The following is a 17,422-nucleotide window of genomic DNA, read 5'->3' on the forward strand; positions in this document are numbered from 1 at the left end:
ACAGAGCAGCTGGATAGACTAATGTGATAAAACAACTTTCTAGATCTAATTCTTCAAGGTTTCTGGCTACTAAAAAGAATACAACAGTAGCAGTTGAGCAGAGCTACCAAAGAACCTGACCTGTACAGTGCACACTCATCAAATTTGCAGATGGGGGACCAGTTGATACGTTGAAGAGCAGGTCTGCTGTTCAGAAGGGCCTAGAGGAATGGATCATCATCAGCAGCTTTATGAATTTCAGCAAGACAAATGCAAAGATTTGCTCCTGCAAAAGAGTAAGTCTTTGCAGAATTACAGGGTAGGGACTGACCGCTAAGGAGCGCCTCTGCTGGAAAGGACCTAGAGGTCTTAAGGGATAGAAAGCTGAACATGACCCAGCAGTGTCATCTGGCAGCAAAGATGGCCAACAACATCTTGAGCTGTTTAACACGACCACAGCCAGACAATTAAAGGAAGTGATTACATGCCTTTACTTAGTGTTTGTTCTGTTTTGGTCCCTGAATACAAGAGAGAGATCGATAAATTGGAGCAAGTTCACCAGAGGGCTACCAAGGTAATCAGGGGGTTGGAAACCATGGCCTTTGTGGAACTGGGGCTTGTTCAGCCTGGTGAAGAGGTGGCTTTGGAGAGACTTGATGGCAGTCCCCCAGCACCTACCCACAGGCTAACAAAAAGTTCCTCACAATGGTACGTGGTGGAAGAGGACAAGAGAAAACAGGTATAAGTTCAAGCTTTTGCTGTCAAATAAATTTGTTATTTGTTCAGACTGAACATAACAAAAAAAACTTTTTCACAATGACAGTCTTTGTGGAGTGGAGCAGACTTCCCCCAGAGGTTATACAGTCTCCCTCCCCGGAGGTTTTCAGGACGTAACTGGATAAAGCCCTGCACAACCTCACCTGACCTCTTAACTGATCTGCTTTGAGCAGGAAGTTGGACTGGATGGGCTCCTGAGAGCCCTTCCAACCTAAATTACCTTGTGATCCTATAAAGCAAATGTAAAAAAGATCATAAAAGAAAGATTGCCACCATCTTGCAGAAGCTCAAGAGGTGGAACACACTGTGTTTCATATACATCAAAACAAATCCGTGCTTGAACACTTTTTTTTTTTTTTTTTTAAAGGTGATGAAGGTTTTTGAGCATTGCCAAATGCATCTTCAAGACATATCATGTGCACAAATATTGTGTACGGAATCAGTAGCAAGGCTTACTGGTATCCTGTTCTGTGGCAAGTAAACATGGCTATTCATAGACATTAAAAAAATCATTAGATCATTGAAAAAAAATCAACCTCGTCCTTACTTTTACTTTTAGAAACAACCAATTTGAGGATTTTTTTTTATGAGGGTCTAAATTCCACTAACTCATAAAAAAGGGAAAGATTTCAGATGGTTACAAATACAAAGTTCTTAATTCATAGGCTGAAATAAAGTAAAACCCTACATTATCACTAGGTACTGCATGACAAAATAATGACACTAGAACTTGCAACTTTGACATGGAAAACAATTCCAGGTGAAAGAATGGCAGAACTGGTCTCCTTCCTTTATCTTAGCCTTATAAGAAAAACAATAGAAAAAATACTGACATGCAACAGTAACACCAACCATCAACAACAAATACACTTTTGAACCACCCAGGAAAACTGCACATGATCCTACATCTAATTTAAAGAGAAAACAACACTGGTCTAGTAAACTACTTTAGGATCATAAAATAAAAATTAATTCGTAATAGATTGAGAGAGGATGGAAAAAGAAAGAAAAACGAATTAAATGAAGGTGTGTTTTAGGAACTAGAATTTTCCACTACTTACATAACATTGGAGCCTTGCAAAAGCTCTGGATGGTACACAAACAATTAACATACAAGAAACTCAGGCAGTTACGATTAAGCCAAAGAAAAATGAACGCTGAATGGATCTATTACTTGTGCAAAATTATTTTCAGCTTCTCCACTATTTAAAATACATTAACAATAATCATTCAGGTTTCACAATACTATTATCATTAGAATTGAGACGTTCACTGTACATGTAAAGTAAGGTTCTCAAAGTGTACTGAAACAATAATCAGAGTCTCACCTGATATTCATATTCTGTGTAAGGCAGCAACTTGTCATCTTTGAAAGAGGTTGAAGAACCGTTGTAAACAAGTGCAAGGTCTAAATTTACGTGGGCTTGAGTCGTTCGCCTTCTGTAAAGTTCATAGTATAAAATCTTCCCATTTGGCTGCTGCGGGCCAGTCCAGAGGACGGAAGCAGTGGGCTGGAAGCCCCCAGCCGCTGTCTGTATTTCGATGAGAGGGGCAGGCTGCACTGCTGGGGGTGCCTCCAGCGTCCGTACCGATGCCCACTCACTGGAGGCACAGCCCAGCTCTGTGCAAGCTTGGAGCTGTATTTCATACCTTTGGGAACACAAATCAGGAATGAAGTGATTAAAACACTGCAAATACAAACATAGAATGTGCATGAGATCTGGGGGATTTCTTAATTTCTCTTGGTCTTTGGCATTTTTAAATAGAAAACAGTTTGTATAAACATGCAGATTATATGCTGTGCCTTTTTTCAGTAAAAAGGAAGAATGCTGTCTTCTGGGTTTTCATTTGTTTTGGTTTTTTGGTTTCGGTTGTGTTTTTGGTGTTTTTTTTTCTTTTTTTCCCCAGACTGGAGTTAACATCTGCAGGAGTCAAATGTTCAAAATTGTTTTGATTTTGATGATATGAATCAAAATGATGATTCATTGTATGATATGATTTGGATATCATTTGAGAGCTATAGAGCTTCGCTCTATTACGCTCCTCTCTTTGGATTTAGATTAGTTGCATGTAAATAGTAGACAGACTTATCAACCATGTAAGACACACAAATTATGCCTACACAAATACATAAGGAAAGGTCAGATAAATAATCAAGAATTAGTGGGGAAGATATTACTTCAATATCAAGTGTGCCCCTTCTGTGGCAGAGTCTGGTACACCCTCTTAAGTTTTAGCTCTCACTTAAACACAAGTTGTTTGCTTTCGGCTCAAGGGTGTGAGCGTATTCCTGGTGTGACTTCATTAATTTTAGCCCAGCTACGCTGTGAATGGGCTAGCCAACAGGTCTTTAGTCTTCTCACCATGAACTTTGTCAAACAAAGCCCTATTTATTCTTGAATGCAGACATCTTGTAAAAGATACACAAGTACAAGATTGCAGGTTTTGGAGCCCACAGCAGAGTGCTGAATTACTCCTTGTATTAATTGCAACCTGTGCCAACCCTATGCACTTTGTCAAGATGATATATAGCTGGTGTTACTACAAACTAAAAAAAAAATAATCCTGGTTTTATCATGTGCTTTCTAGACAATAAAACCCCATGGGTTTGACTATCTGTTTAAACAAGATGGTTGAACTGGCTGCCAGCCCACTGAACCACCCCGCAGCATTTATTCAACAAATGAGGTCTTCCAGACTTACCTACTGTAAGGTTGTAGCTCTGCCACTATGTATGACCGTCTCAGAAAGGAAACCTGAGATGCATCAAAGTCAACAGTTTTCTTTCCTGTTTCAGCAGGCTTGTGGATTGAGATTGTGTAATTTCTGATGTCACCATTTACTTTGATAGGAGGATCCCAGGCCACCAAAATCTCCTTTGAAGACCATGCCTGCAACCTAGGAGGCAACATCCCAGATGGAGCAGAGGGGTTGGTTTTTATCTGAGCTGACGGGCTGGTCACACTCCCTTGACTGTTATTTGCAGTGACAGTGTAGCTGTACTCCATGCCTGGCATTAGGGTGAAATCAAGATACCGAGTTTCCAGACCTGAGTAAACAAGTAGACCGTCCCTCCTCAGCTCGTAGCTTGTGATTTCACCATTGGGGTTAGCTGGAAGTTTCCATGTGATTTCAATTGACTCTGAGCCCATGACAAGTAGCCTGGGAGCTTCCATATTTAATGGTGGAGCCTCCATGGTCATCACTGACTGGGATATGCTAGATGTGCAGCCCCCCGCAGTACAGGCAACCAATGCAAAATCATACTGGGTGTAAGGCTGCAGATTAGAAACCAACATTTGCAAACTTTTGCCAGGATAATACTCTTCATTGTTTAATTTCAAGATGTACTTGGTGATATCTCCGTTTTGTATTTGAGGAGGTGTCCAAGACACATTAATTTGAGTGGCACTGACAGCCTGCAGAGATGGTGGGTCCACGAAGGCAGGAGCTGCTTCCAGCGTCTGTATTGCAGCTGGTTCACTGGTAGAGCAGCCTCCCATCGTGCAGGCAACTATCGCATAAGTATACGTTGAATAGGGCAGTAAATCTTCATCTGTGTAGTTGAAAGTAGCAGCGTCAAAGCTGAAAGGATACAGAACGTCATTCTTTAGCAGCCTGTATGACTGAAGAATACCGTTGGGCTGTGCTGGGGAGGCCCATGAGATGAGCACTTTACGGGGGTTTACCGACACCAAGGATAACCTGGGGACAGCGAGACCTTCTGGGGCAGTCTGACTAGTCTTTGCCACTGTCCAGGAGCTGTCAGCGTAGCCTGCAGCATTCCAGGTGCGTATTTTATATTCATACCTTGTCCACGGCTGTAAACCTTTATCATTATATATGAATGCGTTACTTTCAGTGTTATATTCTGTGAAAACAATTTTCTCGTCTTCTGTTGTTGCTTTGTACCCTGCAGCGTTTTCTTTTGTGCATCTGTGAATAACTTCATAGCGAATTATTTTTCCATTTGGACTAATTGGCTGCAGCCAGCTCAGTTCAATGTTGGTAGCGTTCACTGCCTGGATTACAGGTGCCATCTGAGATGCTGGGGGTGCCTCACCTGTCCGGACCGGCTGGGGTGGAGAACGAGTGCAGCCTGCCACACTGCAAGCCTCCAGTACCAGGGTATAGAGAGTGTATGGCTCCAGGCGTCTGAAGAGGAATTGGCGAGATAAACCACTGTACTCCAGGTTGTCATCACTGAAAATATTGTAGGTCTGGTGAATAAGTAAAGAAAGGAAAAATAAAAAAAAAAAAAGGCAGGGAGGGAAGAAAGGACAGAAGCCAGGACAAAAGAAAAAACCAAAAAATCAACATTTTTTTTCAATAACCGGTAGATGAGACAGCTCAATCTTTGCAACAGGGTAAGGACTACTAACCAATGATTCAGAATCTTACTTCCTTACTAGTAAAAATCAGCACACAAACAGATCATTGATACAAAAGGAATGTTTTGATCCATTTTGGATGGTTTTTTTTTTTTTTTTTTTTATTTTGGATGCAGTAATAAATCACTTAGTGACAGTTTTCATTATATTTGTTTGTTACCAAGTCTCATTGTGAGGCTCTCATGGGCTAGCACAAAGCTTCTCACAGGCTAATTCTAGAGCAAATCACTTAAGAAAAAACCCTCCAAATAAACCCCTCTAGTTGCCAATCTTGCAGGTAAAGGTTTACACTCCGTTGAAAACGTTGAGCTAAAAGAAGTCCCAAATTTCAGCTCAACATTCTGTCAAACCCATGTTTTCTAGAAACACATTTTCGCGATGTCTAATGTATGCCAAGTAAGATTATAAGCTTTCATGCATAGCTTTCTATATATTAAACGAACAATTTGGTTCATTGTAAATGAACATTTACAGCTGTAGGGTAGCACAGGAATGTTAATATATTATTCATTTTAATATAACCACAAGCAGAGAACACTCACAGAGTGTCTTGTGCTTACATAGGACTTCCGTCTTATTTTAAAGTATAATGCATTTGTGAGTCCTTTTCAGCAAAAATGTTTTAATTCAATATTCAGCATTTCCCTTCTCCTTTTTGATCGAGTGAAGTGTCAAAATGAAGATTACCTTAATCACACCATTGGGTTGGGAAGGCTCTGACCATTTTAGCAGCAAAGCCCTGCCGTTTTCTTTCTTTTCCACAGTGAAGTTGCTCAGGCCACTGGGTGATGCTTCCAACGTGCGCACAGATGTCCAGGGGCTTGAAACCTGCCCGGCGTTGTTTACAGCTATGACATGAACATGATACGTTGTGAAAGGTTTCAATCCAAACAAATGAGCCTGATGCTTTGTTCCCTGAAGCAAGAATACAGATGTTTGAGTTAGTTAAAAAAGTAATCAGCATCTGTGGTTTATGTCACTTGGAAAATAAAGTCTCAGCTTGGGGTCGCTACTGACCGCTTTTCAGAATACCCCAGCTGGTTACCAAGATTTTTTGGTGGGTTTCCATAGCTGAACCTCAAAAAGAAACTCTTAGGCTTTCAAAAAAACATCTATCATTATGGTAGAGCCTTTGAGGTTGACTTCTGGGAAGTCCTGCACAGTTCAGATCTCAGCTAGCAAACAACTTGCAGTTCGTTCAGCATGTGTCTGAGCTTTGCTCAGCCAGGACGAAAGTGCCTGGTACTATGAAGGATTCAAACACATGTGAAAACCTGCGGTATGTGAGTGATGCCTGCCTCTACAGAGTCCTTACACAACCTGTGTGTAGATGTGACGTTTGACAGGCACGCCTTCCTGTTACAGCTACATAGAGCACTGGGTAGACAACAGTATTTCCAAGAGCACAGTTTTGCTCCCTTACTGCAAACTAATCCCTTGTATGTGGAGGGGGGCGGGGAGGAGAGGGAGGGAGAGAATAAATTGGTTTCTATGTTCCTGCTTTGTAAAGATGTCAGTTGAGGTAAATTCACAAGGTAGGACAATTGTGGGGCGACCTGCCACCTTACAAGATCCCTCCCTGTTTCTTCAGGCTGGAGGAAGCAGCTGCACTGGTGATGGGGACACAGGCAGGCAGGATAGACCCTGCGGGTGCCAGACCCCCACCTCACACCGGCGAAGAGGGGCGAGGAGGAGCACAGCTGTTCATGGATCCCACCGGGCTTGGCCAGGGCTGACCTGCCAGCACCCAGACCGCAGCCCAGCACAGGCGCGCGGGGGGATGCAGACCGAGGGGCTTCAGCCATGCCCAGAAGGGGCCACTGGCCTTACAGCTCACAGCTTTATCCAGCTTAACCAAACCGCATCAGACAGACCTGAAACCGCTCGGGTTTCAGTGCAAACTCCGATCTGGCAAGAAGACAATACAGCTGTAGCGTTGTTTTGAACAGCCAGAAAAGATACAGTGGCTAACAAAGAACAGGGGTAACACGTTTCAATGGAAGACTGTTCAGATTTGTCTCATCAGAGGAGCAAGGAAGAAAGGAGTTCAGCTGATCTCTCATATATTTAATCTCATTTTTAGTTATACTTTTGCATTAATTGCATAGATCTCAAGAAGGGGGGTGCAGAGATTCAGTTTCCTTCATGTGGCAGAAACAGCTGAAGCCAATTTCCCTGTTTCAGTAAGTCATATTAAGTTGTTAAATGCTAACACTTCCATTTGTTTAATATTTAAACGTTTGTTAAGCTATCAGACTCAGAAACAAATTTTAAAGAAATATTAATTTCTTTTTTTAAATATTAAAAGTTAGATCATAAATATTTAAATAGTTATTTCCTCACAACAATGAGTTAGTCTTTTAGATAAATATAGCACAGCATTTGAATGACCATTATGAATATTAAATCTGAAGATGCCACAAGTACAGATTATAAACATACTTTTCTGATAAATGATTCCTTTTTCTGTTAAACAGGGCAAACACTAGCAAGATTAATAATGCAAAAAAGTATAATTCTTTGTTAGGAATTCCCAGTCATCACTGCCAAAAAAGCATAAGCTCAAACGCAAATAGCAATCACCTCGAACAGATTATATATAAAAAAAGCTCTGGCTGCTGTGGGACATTTAGAGGTATCTTTTGTCATAAGAAACATGGAAAGCATGTGGGCTATAAAGCAAAAACATATGTATATTGTCAATAGCAGCACCTGTTCAATTACAGTTTATTTCAGTATGGAGAATTTAGTTCAGCCCCTAGATGGCAATACTATCAAACACTTTTTGTAACATGAGTACTTAATGATTAACAACGTGCGTTCAGTCATCCAACATACTCAAGGCAGCCATTAAAAAAATAACAAAACTGATTTCATTATAGATTCTTTTAATAAACATTTATGGCTTAGATCCTTGAAAGTGGAAGCGTTCAAACTGCCATAGCCAAAAAACCTATACAGCCGAATGCAAAATTATGAACTGCAGGTTAAAGAACCGAGCTCAAATTGAAGCTCATGCTTAGCATAAAAATCTGGCATCAGAAATTATGTTGGCACAAAACATGATTAAAATTAGCTTTACAATTGGATGTAGTCTGTATTAATAGTTTTTATGAGGACAGTTATCTATTAGGTTTTCAAAACAGAACTTTTAAAAGCCTAAAATTTACATTCCATGGTTCAGGGGTAGGGATGGGAGGAAGGGAGCACACAACATTAAATTACTGTCCCTGAACTGCTACACAGAGGTTCTCCGAAGGTACAACCCGTTATTACAAACACCATAGAAAGAGCAACGGCTCTGCTTTCTAATCAGCTGCATCATCGGGGTGGGCTTTTGTAACAGCAATTCTACAAAACTTGGCTTCTCTTTTTAAACAGAAACCAGCATATTTTTCATCAACCTCTACCATTTTCCAACTAAACCCCAAGATTTAATTATTTACAATCCCCACCACACCTTGAAATGAAACAAGGATGGAGGGATTTCCTTGCCTGCAGTTCGTCATGTTCTCTGGAGACGGCTAAACCATTCCTTCCAGGGATGACTTTTATCCCTGGCTCCTACAGATACTTCTTGAAGAACAAATGGTTTACATGTATTTTTGTTTTGTTTGGTTTTGAAGTAAGCTCAAGGGATGCACTCCCAGAATACAGAGCCACGTTTCCTCCCCCTGCGCTGCTGCCATTGCCATGTGTGAATTTGCTCAGCTCAAAGGCTGATACTGAAAAGAGAACGGATGGCAGACTGATTCATTTTAAGAATTACTTTATGTCCTCCCATGACATTTTCAGCATAGAAATACTAACCTGCTGGAATGGTCAAATATAAATAGAAAAAAACACCTTGAAAGGAGAGCACCTTTGGCTTCAGTGGACAGCAACACAGACTTAAACAGGTGCAGGATCAAAATCATTGCCTGGAATATTCTGCCTGGAATTATTGCCTGGAATAGTCTTTGTCTGCAAAGCCATGAACTCATATAGCCCATGTTTACACACTGCTAACAGTCCAGATTTCATTCACCATTAAAAGCAAACCAACAAAATAAAATTTTAATGCAAACATTAAGATGTTCGTAGACTGAGCGACCATGAAATCTGACGGACTACAAGCCCATCCCCTCCTTTCTCTGCCTCCTACTGCAAAGTGCTCTCACTCAGCCAGTCATTAAATTAAGAACAATCCAACAACCATCTACGTGTGTGCACTCTCACACTCCTCTTATACAGCCCATTCTTTTGATGTAAACACTACAGAAAGGGACACCTGAGGCAAGCTGTGACCAGCTGCCACGACCTGACCCCCGCAGCCCCATCCCCTGCCCTTGTGCAGCACTGACAGCACCACCACTACTCCAGGCAGGACCACACCTTTGCTTTTGCTGTGTAAAATGATTCACGTGCTGCCAGTGGCAGCACAAGCTGTTAACAGCAACAACTACGCTCCTCGGCTAATTCTAGCCTTCCAACTGCAAATTAGGATAAAAGTTATTTAAAATAAAACCTTGTTTTAACACATTTTTCAAAATATAAAACAAGAGAACATGAATCATGAATAATGTATCTGTCAAGATTTGCTTCAGATTGCCTTTTTTGTTTGTTTATTTTTTAATTCATGAGCACAGAAGTCACTTAAAGTCTGGAAACAAATTAGCATAGTCTTTCATGCCGTTCAAAGGCAGCAGCATCCATAATGCAAGGTGCCTGCCTTCCTCCCTCGCTACCTCCCAGTCCTCCTCTCCTGGGCACGGGCAAGGCTGCACAGCCTTCAAGGGTCTGATGATTTTACACTGACTACTGTGATTGCTTCTGACCACTTGAAGTGCCCCTAAGGTGGCAACCGGGTCAAGAGGTCTTTGTAGGTTGAAAATGATCAAAAATTAGCATTGATCTGTAGCTGTCAATAATACTCTGTGCGGGTGGACTCCCTGCACAAATGTTTAAACTGCATACAACTACACAACCTAGTCATCTTAGAATCTATCGATCTGATAAAGCAGCACTTTCCAGTGGTGTCATTATGGGTTTTCCTCTTTTTTCAAGGCAGGCCAGCTTACCCAGTTGCCCAGGTCTCAGGGCATGAGTTCAAAATGTGACAAATACATCAGATCTCCGAACCACTAAAAAGCTGCCCCAACAGGCAGCTTTAGTGTCTGTCCTTTCTTCAGGGGTAATCATCAAAACTCAGCAAGTCATCACCAGGCATGTTAAGGTTAGGCTCTGGTTTCTTCTCTTTCCCTATCTTCTCTTCATACAGTAATTCCTATTTGGCAGCTATCTTCAGTATCTGATTAAAAAGCTAGCTCATTCTTTCTGTGAGTCTCCAAACTCAATGGCATCAGACGTTGCCACACTGCTAATGGTAGGAGCGATACAGGGAACCAAACCTCTTCTTTCATAACCCACAGACATAAATGATGGGAAAGTAATTCACTATGACGCTCCCTTGTCTACAGAGGCAGAGATGCCAAACGCTCCCTGGACATTGGAGGAGAAAGCTATGGTCTCCTGACAGTCAGAACGTTAATCTGACCACCCTCCAATGACAGTTTTCAAGTTCTGCATCAAGGAAGCCGAACAGATTCTTCCACAAGTGAGAGAAGTGATGGGGAATGCTTGGGGTTTTACTAAAATAGCTTATCCTCACCTTTGGTATTATCCTCTTATCCAGTTCCCCATCTAACCCAGATTCTTTGCCATTTTCTGCAAAGCACGGGAGTGATTGCACCTTGACTCTGATATTCACTCTTATTTCCCAGCCTACCTCTTAGCCCCTGCCTTCACTCTACAAATTGCACTGAGTGCACATTCATATGCAATCCCTAACTTGTCCTTTGGCTTGCCTTCCTTCTCAGGCTTGTATCATGCACACTGGTTTTTTCGTTTAACAAATCTACTCTATTCTTAAAGCCTTACGCTCAAATTCGCAGGGATACAACTTATGGATACACAAGTAATCTATGAGCCCCCTTCCTGTAGCGGTGTGGACTGGGATATAGATTATTCCTGTGATAGTACTGAAAAACCTCAAAGGTTAGGCAAACAGAAACCAGTGTTATTAATTTTACCAGAAATTATCTTGCTTAGAGGTGACTAGAATTTCCATTGTCACCAAAAATTGATGTTGCACAATTTATTTTCCTTCCAATTTGTGTAAAATTTTTTTAACGTTTTTTAGTCAATTTTGTGGGCAAATTACACTCTTAAAATTTTACATTTTAAGAACTCAGCATTTCATTTTAGAATTTTAAAACTGCCTTTCAATGCCTATATTTTCATTTAAAATCACTATTATATTATTTGATATTACCCAACAGGCCTTCAATAGCAGTAACATTGATGATAATTTTTATGGTATATAAAACCCCCAAGAATGGTGAAAGAAAATTAAATAAACATTTAAATGAAAGTTTTAAGTTACTAAACCCAGGCATTTATATATTAAACACAAAATAATTCTGAAACATTTTTGCCCAGGGATTATTCTGAACCATCTTTGGTTGAGATGAAAAGGCACTTTTGTTTTCCCAGCCCTGCAGTGGATTGATGCAGTCTTTTCTTCTACAGTGGCTAGGAAATAAGAGTCAGGAATTCATTATATTTGAGCTTGCTTTTTTATAAATAAATTTAGGAAAAATAATTTTTTAGGTGTATTAGAATAGACCCAAGTTACAAAGTAAAGCACATAAAATGGCTCCTTTATTAAAACATAAGCTTTGATTACATGATCTTAAAATATTCTTTTGTTGTGATTCCTGGCAAACTTAATGTTCGTTTGGTTGGGTTTTTTTTTCAACTTTAAGAAGGTTCTTGTAGTTTATTTTTAAAACAAATGTTAGTTTTGCTATCGACATCACAGAACACTAATCATCTGTCCTTTGTAACTCCACGTTCCTGTCTTTCGTAACAGTACCATGCCAGCAGAATTTTTTAATAAGAAACCTAATTTGCACACCCTGTTTCACTCAGCACATAACTGAATCATTTCTATGTGGGCATGTGGACTATACCAGGGGGAAACCATTAGAAACAGCAGCAATCTAAGTTTAAAATGTTCTGCAAACAACAACAATTAATACCTGATATAGAAATATTACACTGCAGTTAATTTTCCTCCTTTCTGGCAGAGCATGTAAGGAACTGTGAATTGCATGTAGCTGAATCTGTTTAGTGGAGCTGGTGCCTATTTTCACAGTAGACAGTTTTCTTTCCTGGCACACCTGGGGACCTGCTGCAGTCTCACCAGGCGTCTGAATCTCCAGCTTTGACTTGAAAGCTAAGCACCAAAAAGAAAACTAGGATGCACTGCACTTTAAAATGAAATCAAGCACATTTAACAAGCCGCACACAGTCACTGTGTTGGCCTTTGGGTAGGAGTACACACTCTTAAACCACCAGCAATGTTGCAGTTTTACTGCTAAGATCTTAAAAAACCTCTTTGGGCAAAGCCAACACTTCAGTAGCCTTTTCCATTCTATTTCTTGTCAGATAAGATCTCTTCTCCTTTCTTTTCCTCCTCTCCCTTCTTCTCTTTTTTTCCCTTTTCTTACATAATTATTTATTTAAAATCCATCAAACATCGCTGAATGCCACCTTCTTAAAAATGTATTTGCATCTGTATTTGTCTAATTTGTACTAAGAAATACTGAAATCCCCCAAAAAAGATTTTTCTGCATGACTAAATAAATCAAATAAACCAAAATATCAATGACATGACATTCCACTATAGACACCATCTAGAGGACGATGTCAACATGTTTTCCTAACATTAATATTTTATCTCTAACAACACTCACAAGACCTACTGTATAATAAACCACAGTTTTGCACCTTCCCCCCCGCCCCCATTTTTTCACTGTAAACCATGTTTATTAATCCTCATCATGAGAAAGTGATGGAGAAAGAAAGAGGAAAAAAGATGTTTTTTTTAATAAACTAGATACCTGACGGGACTGTTTTCTCCAAAATTTGTTTTTGGTCAGTTCAAATGTGCTATCCTTACTTAACCTGACTGATCCTTTTTGGTTTCGATAGTCATTCTGGATATGAAGAACTAGATTCTGTTTCTCTTCAAAATGACAGGCAGAATCTGAAGGAAAAATGTTAATGCTATTTATCTGAGATACTATAAAGCATGAGGTAAAACATTTAAACCCCACTGAAAAACAATTATGAGTTACCCTCAGTAAAATGGACGTACGTTGTAAGTTTGATCTTTAGCTGAGTGGGGCATGCTTTGTGGAGAGCTGATCAGAGTGAGAGAGGATAGAGCAGAGACATCAGCAAAGACTTCACGGTATATGAAATCCAGCATCATATTAAAGAATGTCAAACACTACAGGACTTAGCTGGGAGGTTATTTTGATGTTCCAAATTCACACACTTGCGTAATCTGGAATCTGCATAAACTCATCAAGGCACTGCAGAACTTGCAATGTGTTGAGTCTACCTTAGTCACAAGGAGAATGGGAATGAATGGTCCTTCAGGTGGAGCTTTATAATCTGGGATAGAAGCGTGTCTTCAGGGAAGATAAAAAGCTAGGAAAGGCAAGCACACAAACTCTGCCGGGGTTTTTATCTATCTCTACATTACAACTATTGCACTCATACGGCTGAACTCCAGGAATATGCTTAAAATAAGTACCACACATAGTGCTCCTGCTGAGCAGCAACTTTCCATCCACTATTTGTTAGCATTTTGGAACAGTGTTCCTCTCATGGATTTGTTCTATGTCGTCTGTAGGCATGGCAAAAGAAAGAAAAGCCACTGCTGCTGTAAAACAGCAGCTAGAGCCTAAGGGCTCAAACCTGCAAATGGTAGGGGGTACAACCCTTAATATGGAGCATTAGGGGGTTAATGTTATATTTTTCCTAATGCCATAAACCGTATTTTCCATTTGATATATTGGCTGATGTCCAGAATGAAGTTAGATGCTTTTGTCAGAACAAACAAAATCTGGACTGCTACATCAGTGCAGTTGGTGTCGTCTTAGTCTCAAATCTTTTTTTCTTTTAGTAATGTTCAGAGTGGCAGATGTTTTGCAGAAGGGCTTCTGTAATTTTAAAACAATGTAATGAAATTGTGGATGTGTTTGTTATCCTGAAAAATGGATAATTTACATACCTGAACTTCTCAACTCAATGTATCTTGTAGCAATCAGTTTTGCTTTGCTGTAGAAAGAACATGCCCTTGTCATTATCAACTGTTTCGGCTTTTGGATTCACTTGAAGTTTTGTTTTTCAAGCATTCACATTGCTCCTCCATAACATTTGTAACTACATATATCTGTGCCATACACCACTGAAACTCCTTTTAAATTACATCATATATGATACATGATATTGTGAAGACAAGCGGCTCTGAACATTTTAAAACTTCTCCCATCTGATCTTAAAATGACCTGAGCGTAGTATCTGAAGGTTTCTATTTTCTGTAAAATTTGAAAAATAGTTTGGCTGTGGATTTGGTGAATAAAATCCTCCTTATTTTTCCCCTGTAAAAGCAATTGTTTTCATTTTTTGCCTTTGCACAGCTCAACAGCCATAATGGGGGAAAAAGAAATGCAAAGATTAAAAAAAAAAAAAAGTTTGCAGAAAACCTTTAAGGGGACTTGTACAAGGACAATCTGAATCTTAACATAGATTGCAGGTGAACTCCCACATCAGTTTCCTTGAAAATGCCACTGAATGTCAGTTGTGCTCCATAAAATTAGGACTTTGCAGTTCTACATGACTTTTCATCATAGGACCTCACATCATGTTACAAACATTAATTAAGTCTCAGGATATCTCCCTGTGTTACTCTATGCAGCTTCAGGAAACCAGCATTATTGTTTTAGATGCCATTTTACACAGGTACAACAGATGTGTCATATTATTGTTAAATGCGAGCTTACTTCATTCCCTTTTCTCAGTCATTCTGAGTCCTTGTCTCTCTCACCCAACACATGCAAGAAAGAGCAGTTCTAATTGCTGCTAAGTAGAGGAAGATAACACAGCCTCAAGGCAATTCACAGCTTTAAATCCCTGCTTTCTGCCAACACAATGGAAAATAAAAGCAACATTTTAAAGGAGACTAAAAGGTTTTTACTTCAACTGTTTTATTCTTTTTTTTTTTCTGCCCTGTACTGAACAGTTCTAGCTTTTCATTCAAACTTTGCCTGATTTGTATGTAATCACTTCTGAGACATATTAAAAGGTAAGCATAAACAATTTACTTGGAGCTACATTATCAAGGCCAAAGTTTAGTCTGAATGTGTGGCTGAACTTAAAATGTCACCTTTAAAATGAATTTTAAAAAACGATGGGCCAAAAAGCATGCAAACCTCTATCTCTTGAAAGGCTTTCCTTCACAAGGTTTTTTTCATTCCTTCCCTTAACGCTTTACAATGCCTACATGTAAATACCTGCTCTCCAAACAGAGACTGGCTGAAATTAAATGCAGGTGTGCAGGTAGCAGTTTGAGAGAGGTGCACTCCAATTATGCCAATCCCTGCCAGGGAAAAAAGACTTGCTCCGCACCAGAAGCACACCGCACACTGCTTCTGCAGGTAGGGACGCCCTCTCTGCAGTAGCTGGAGGAAAGTTCTGCCTCTCCTCTGAATATTATCAGGGGATATTGATTAGACATACAATTAGGAGTACACTTTGGAGACATATTCCTCAGCAAAGCACAGCTTCCCCTCAAAATACTGACAGGTCCAGCACAGATCTGACACCTTCCTTCCAGAACTTGCGGGTTGCTCCTCCAAGTTCAGAGTAGGGGGTTGCTACAAGGGATCCCTGCCCCTACTGGTTGTATACTAGTGGAAAGCCTCAACAAGTAGCCTGGAAAGCCCTTGTGTCACATTATGGCAAGAGGAACAAAAATCTTGTTTTCCCATTGCAGCTGCTATGGACTGCACCGTTGACGAAAATAATGAGGTTCAATAAAGATTGTCTACATTGTTGTGTCCCACAGCAGACATGTCTTGCCAATATGAAGGCTCAGAATCTACTCCACACCATGAAAAAGGCTGAAAAGAAGACAGACTGGTTATAGAGTTTGGTAGAATAGCTGGAAGAGAAGCTGCTTGCAGGTTTAATGTCCTGAAACCAAGCGAACCCAGTGGACAGATGAACTTCCACTGAAATGATGAAGAATGTAAATATTGAAAATATAACTTGAAAGCTGAAGCGTAACAAGCTTAGTTTGGATTCTGTATTATCCTTGGATATTTAAGTTACTTGGGGAATTAAAACAGACCGCTAAATCAACAGGTATATAGTTAAGCTTAGTACAAAACAAATTGTGCTGATTTCAGAATTGAAAACGTCTTTACAGCACATTATTGACTCCAGCATATTAACTTGTAAATCCACTAGTTTCACTGTCTCATCTATTGATTAGCTGCGTGTATGCATGTTATAAATGAGCAACTCAAAAAGAAATTACTACACAGTGTAGTCATTTTGGGCCAGACATATAAATGTATTCAAGTACTTACAGATTAAGAGAGGCGCTATGGGAAACGGTCAGAGCTCCTACATTCTGACACAAAACCTTGTAGCTGGTGTCTTCATTTATTCTCTATACTCTGTGCAGAGGAAGGGAGGTTCCTCTAAAGTGAAAATCACGTTTATGTTTAAGTACTGTTTTGAATAGCCCATCAGAAAAGCCTCACTCTCTCTCCAGATCAGATAGGCTAGCCAACACCGGCCATCGAAAGGAAGTTTTTAGAATTCAGAGCTGTGATTTTTGGTTAAATTCACTTAAGACTCAAAGAGCAGCCAAGAAGCCAGTGACAACACCTTCAATCAGCGCACAGCAATGGATCATACAGGTGAACAGTTTCTTTTTTCTTAAGGTGAAAGCAAAAATTATTGATAGCCTCAGAAGTTAAACTGCAGCTGTTTCAAAACACTTCAAATTCAACAGAAGCTTTCTTTTGCTTTTTCAAGGATCCTGGATCAGAATCTTCATGAGTAGGACAACAAAACTAAATGGTGTATGTAGATGGCATTCAACCAGAACAGAGGTTGGGTTTAGTTAATCCATAATACTGAAGCACACATCCCTGACTCCTGATTCCTATGAACGGGTTAATGTATTGGTAAAGATCTTCAGTCTGAGATGATGTTACTCCAGTCAGTATGGTTTAAAATTTCCATTAACACCCTCAAACCAAATATTATTACAGGGGTTTGTTAACAAAGCAATTGAAAGTGTTGTGATTCTTCTAGGCAGGACTAGAAAGATGGAAAAAGCAGTATGCTGAAGGGCTGTTGCAAGT

The 17,422-nt window shown here is 39.9% G+C and overlaps 1 protein-coding gene across 1 annotated transcript in view; it reads right to left on the reverse strand.

The window, feature by feature from the left end:
* Nucleotides 1-17,422, reverse strand: part of USH2A (usherin) — a 391,715-nt gene that overhangs the window by 25,060 nt on the left and 349,233 nt on the right. The window contains exons 61-63 of the mRNA XM_040612018.1: nt 5,835-6,062; nt 3,460-4,976; nt 2,085-2,406 (exon numbers count right to left, since the gene is read on the reverse strand). Coding sequence (XP_040467952.1) covers nt 2,085-2,406; nt 3,460-4,976; nt 5,835-6,062 — 2,067 coding nt within the window. The remainder of the gene's footprint in view (nt 1-2,084; nt 2,407-3,459; nt 4,977-5,834; nt 6,063-17,422) is intronic.

Source organism: Falco naumanni, chromosome 12 (genome assembly GCF_017639655.2).
Source record: "Falco naumanni isolate bFalNau1 chromosome 12, bFalNau1.pat, whole genome shotgun sequence".
Taxonomy (NCBI): Eukaryota; Metazoa; Chordata; class Aves; order Falconiformes; family Falconidae; genus Falco; species Falco naumanni.